The 5,804-nt window shown below is 35.8% G+C and overlaps 1 protein-coding gene across 1 annotated transcript in view; it reads left to right on the top strand.

Moving 5' to 3' along the window:
* Positions 1-5,804, top strand: part of LOC106874346 (uncharacterized) — a 105,391-nt gene that overhangs the window by 97,436 nt on the left and 2,151 nt on the right. The window contains exons 11-13 of the mRNA XM_052974987.1: positions 2,055-2,218; positions 2,725-3,955; positions 4,976-5,114. Of these exons, the coding sequence (XP_052830947.1) occupies positions 2,055-2,218; positions 2,725-3,955; positions 4,976-5,114 (1,534 nt within the window). The remainder of the gene's footprint in view (positions 1-2,054; positions 2,219-2,724; positions 3,956-4,975; positions 5,115-5,804) is intronic.

Here is a 5,804-nt window from a genome sequence, read left to right on the forward strand (position 1 = left end):
ACCACCACCACCACCACCACCACCGTCATCACAACTACAATTCGCGCGTCCCACCACGTTTATCATCACAACCATTACCCCCTCCCCATCACCACAGCCTCTTCCTCCCCCTCCGCCGCCGCCTCCACCAGCATTGTACAATATTACATAAAAAAAAAGACTCCAACAGCAATTTGTAGTGTTTCTAGATCAGTGGCTGCAGTTGTTGCTATGGTTACGTGTTTACACCATAGCAACGGTTGACAGTCAATGTTTTTGTCCATGACGTCATTCACAATAACACTGACAACAGAAACAACAAGAGCAACATTGTTGGTCACAACAATGAAAGAAACAACAACAATACTATTATTATTATTATTATTATTAATAATAATAATAATAATAATAATAATAATAATGATGATAAAGATAATAATAATAATAATAATAATAATAATAATAATAATAATAATAATAATAATCGCTACAATTATACTCTGCTTGATTGTGGGTGTGTATGTGTGTATATAGATATGTATATATATATATATATATATATATATATATATATATATATATATATATATATATATATATATATATATATTTATAAACATAATTAAGGGATCAGAAAGCATTTATATATATATATATATATGTATGTATGTATGTATGTATGTATGCATGTATGTATGTATGTATACACAGGCACACATACACACGCATGTTTATGTATAAGAAATTGAGATGACGAAGGTAAAAACGGTTATGTTATGAACTCCATCACCTTACAGCTGTTTCTGCTATCGGAAGATGTTGACTCATAATTGAGTTTTTGGTTTGTTTATGCTCCTGTAACTTAGCAAATGGGACCGATAGATAAGTACCAGGGTTTTTAAAAAAATTTAAATAAGTACAGGGATCGATTCTGTCGACTAAAATTCTTTCAGGTAATGCCCTAGCATGCCCGCAACCGAATGCCTGAAACATGTAAAAGATAGATGTCTATACCCATCTATCCACTTAACTAGTTAGCTACACACACGTCCGGGCGCGCGTGAGTGATAAACCATTCTATGACATTCAGATATCACGTGATGTAGAAAGAACCCTCTCTATTCGTCTCCTCCGTCTCGGGGGACCTTTAAAGGGCATGGAAAACTCCTTATTTTCTCTTAACAAATACATAAAATATTTAAAAATCAGCAAATTATAAAAATTTATCGTATGAAATAGTAAAGTCTATATATAAATACTAGCGGGATCCATGAATATTTCATGGAATTAATGGTAAACCCAGTGGGTTATTTCTGAAAACTTTATCCAAAAAAACCTGAAAGCATATCCTCATGTATTGTGTCTGTATGGAAAGATAGTCGCTCATCTACTCACTGATAACTGAAAGAAATTGGAATACGATGACCAGTTAAAGCGTTTTATATAGACACTTTACATATACTTTATGCACAATTTTATAGATTTAATACACAGCGCTCATAAAATAAATATTCAGTCTTATTTTTCCATTTTTCCCATAAAGAAACAAAGAAAAAAATATCGCGTACATAAGATGCAACCTTTAGTTAAATTGCATATACCTGCCTCGTAAATAAGCGTGAATATTTCACGGATAGCACTTATGCGCATGCGTTAAGTGATAGGTGATATTAAAAAAAATTAGCTCAGTTAAAAAAAAGCATACTCTTCACTTATTTACTCACCACCACCACCACTACCACCACCATCATCATCTCTCTCTCTCCATCTCTCTCTGCCTCCTCTCTCTCAGACAAACACACATTCTCTCTCTCTCTCTCTCTCTCTCTCTCTCTCTCTGCCTTTAACCTCACCATACTTAAATTATATTTTAAACTCTCCTCTTCTATATCACTGCCTTCAAATAACTTTTTATTTTGTATTGACAGTGACTTCGAAGATTGGGCCAGCTAAGCTAACGTCGGACTGTGATGACTTAGCTGGCCGAAACTTCGAAGTCACTGTCAGTACCATTTGGATAAACAACAGGTTTACTTACTTTGATGTACTTTCGTTTGTTTATCTTTGGTTAACAGAAGAACGAAACAAAGACGAGCACAAAGCGTGGGTTAACACGACAGAGGAGGTTGTGAAGTTCATCAGCAACTCCCCAGAGTATCTGGACGACTATCTCTATTATCTTTCACTCACTGTTCCTGTGAACTTTGGTGAAGAAGATCAGATGAAAGTGGCCGAAAAGGTAGGTTAGTTTGGTAGGCACAGCGTTAATACTGCATTGTGCAAACTTCGCAGTTCTACGTTCGAATCGATCCAAGATCGTTATCTCGCACTTGACGTTTAGGGGAGATGAAAATGTGTAAGGAAACTTAATACAGTTTAATTTAGGGATGACTAATTAAAATATTAACATAGAAAAGATGTGGGGCAACAGAATAGTTGGTGGGATAACAAAGGTTTAAGTGTGACAACATGGTGGTATATTCACACATAGCTACGTACACCCGGTCTGTCCATTCAGCCAAAATATGTGTGAGTGTGTATACTTGGATTGACTCGTTCAACTAAAACCTTTGAAGGTGGTGCTGCAGCACAATCCATTGGCTGAAACAAGTAAAAGAATAATTGATAAAATGATAATAAAAATGATAGAATATATGAGAGATTTGCTCTATTATTTAACAAATTTCTGTTATATTTGGCGGATTCTGCATGACTCACCAATTTTAATCTATTTGACTCTTGCAGCAGAGAATCATCAATGAATATGGACCAATCAGTAAAGAATCGGCCAGGAAACAATACGGTAAGAGCGGTGAGAGTGGGTCTGCCCCGAAAAAGGGTAATGTCGATAACCAACGGAAGTCATCGCAGCAAAAAGGAAGTAGATATTATAACAACAATAAAAACATTGATGCAGCTCGGGCCCTGGGAGGAGACCGAGGTTATTTCTTGGGTCGCGGGATCGATACCAGAATGAGTAGCAATTCTAGGCCTACCAATAATCGAAGAATTATCAACGATGCTAATGGTGGCAATGGCGACCGTGCTAATGTCGATTCTTCACAATTTGGTGACTTTTACGACACTGCTGATGGTGGTGGTGGTGGTGATGATGGTGGTGGTGGAGGTGGTGGTGCTGGTGCTGGTGGTGGTGGTGGTGGTGGTGGTGGTGCTGGTGCTGGTGCTGGCTATACGGGGTTGGATTCTTCGAGGGACTATTCTCAGGACTCACAAGATTATTCTTTATATCCATACCAGCAAAACTCTCAAAATGGTCAAGACGATACTGGAATCCGTCAAGGTGAACTGCGACAAAATTCGAACAAAAATCGTTACAGAAATTATAGAAACCAATACAGTGATACAGATCGATACAATTACGGCAGAATGCGGCAAAAACGAATTGAAAGACAACCGAAAAGAAGCACCCAATCTGACATTACACCAGATGGCGCATGGAAGCGCTCGCAGAAAAATATCCGTCCTTCAACAGCTGAAAACAACATTAGTGGCGAACAAACGTTACAAGAACTGTCTAATATAATTATGAGGCGTAAAAGAGCAATCGCTAAACAAGTAAAAGACATTAAAACATCTACGAATGAACAAAATGTTTCCCAACAAGAAAGCACACTGCGAGAAAAACGAAGAATCACCAGAGAAATTCGTTCAAAGAAGCAAAATGAGAAATACTCAGAAAGTAAAATTGTAGAAAATTTGAAAAAATTGTTTTCTTTAAAACGAAATCGGCGCCATATTGGTCCACATGATACGAAAGGTCTGATGAGACTTATATCAACTGGTTCTTTGGTTCCGTCTAATTTACCTCCAAACCACCCAGACTTCAACCATTCCATCGATATTGTATTTGCTACCTATTGGTTTTACCCAGCAGAAACGAGAATTATTTTACCACAAGACAAAAAGTGTATACAACAGAGAATGGATGACCAAAGCATACGTTTTGATCAGACGAGTAAGTAAAATAAAATGTTTTGTTTTTTAACAATTTCTCATTATTGATTAAGGTTCCTGGATTGGTGGAATAGTCATAGCATCTGATAAAATGCCTTGTCAGTAATCTGTTAGCTCCTCTACTCTTATTCAATCCATCTCACCTCAAACCGTGCACTAAACTGTTCACTCAACCCTTATTTCCCAGACATTTTCCTCTGACATTTCTAAGCGATTTTCTGCCTATTTCCTCATGGAAATTAATGGAAATTAATTACATTGAGGTACATAAAATTAAATGTTTTAATTCAGAGACAGAACTGAATTATTTGCATTAGATACGGATTAAATATATCAACAAAACTCTTCTCTCAGAAAAAACGTTAGTCTCTAAACGTCACATTCCTTTTTCCTTTCTCCATACGAATTTTTCCAAACTCGTGATATTCATTGTATAATTTTTACCGACGCATTCTCCACCGCTCTCCTCGGACTCTGCTGTGTTTTATTTTTAAAAATACAAATAAAACGGTTTTACTACTCACTGCAGACACAAGCGGACAAATAAAACTGTTAAATGATTTAACAGCTGAATAAATATTAAAAAAAACACACAATGCAGATATAAAAATAGTGTAGTTTATATTAGGTTCCAAGAAACCACAATAAAGAATGACTTTTCTTGAAGCTGAGAAAATATCAGTGACCTGTCTCTGTAACAAGGAGGTATTTGTCTATTTGAAAAGTCAACCGGAAGTCTACTGATGTATTTAGTTAACAAAATAGTTAATCCTTGATTTGTTGGTTGTTAATTTTGTTTTGATTAATGAAAAGTTTTAAAGTTGATACGTAAGATGTCTGTTTAAATGTTGACCGATCAGGTATCGTCTGCTTTGATGTTAACCGACCACGTATCGTCTGCTAAAAATGTTGGACGACCAGGTATCGCCTGCTTTAATGCCAGACGACAAGGCATCGTCTGCTTTAATTAATTGTTTGTGGTTATTTATGTATTTATTCGTTTGTCACCCAATTTTCACAGGTAAATACTATGGCATGGATGACGATGCGTATGAACATGCTATCACTGAAGAATGTTTGCAAGTTCATGGAAAGAAAGAACATCACCACGACAACTATAATCCGTACAATATACCAATGGGACAGATGACACTCTACAGGTGAGAAGATTGAAATTCATATATAAGCGAAGAAACTTTGTGGCTGCTCTTCAGATTTATTTCGTTTACTCGAAAGAAATCAGTTTTCCGCTTGCATCACAATAAAGAGCGAGATTAAATAAACTCTCTTCGTTCCTTTTCTCAAAGTCTTAGCTTGAAACATAAGAAATCACATCCTCCTTGTGGCACACAACTTTGTTGTCAACACAAACCATCTTCCAGTGAAAATTTGTTCGTCGTTTATGCAACATGTGGAAGTATTACTACATGCATGAATAAAATATAATCTATCACCCATAAGATACATGTAGATGCACAGTCATGTCATTTTGATTAATTCATCTTAAATATAATATGTAAGACAAAATGCTATTGATGTTTCGGCAATCAATGCGAAATAGATTTTAGATGCTCGATAAAAGATGTAATACTTTGGACGCTGTCAGTTAAATATATATTAGCCAGAAATTGATTTTATGGGATCCAGGCTTGCAAACTTTTAAGACATTCAGTCACAAACATATGTGTGTCCGTGCATATATATATATATATATATACCCCACACACATATCATATATACATATATACACATACATATATACATATATGTGTATGTACGTGTGAGTGCGTGTATGCATATATACACACATGTATATATGTATGTATGTATATATATATATATATATATAT

The sequence above is a fragment of the Octopus bimaculoides genome, chromosome 20, assembly GCF_001194135.2.
Source record: "Octopus bimaculoides isolate UCB-OBI-ISO-001 chromosome 20, ASM119413v2, whole genome shotgun sequence".
Classification (NCBI taxonomy): domain Eukaryota; kingdom Metazoa; phylum Mollusca; class Cephalopoda; order Octopoda; family Octopodidae; genus Octopus; species Octopus bimaculoides.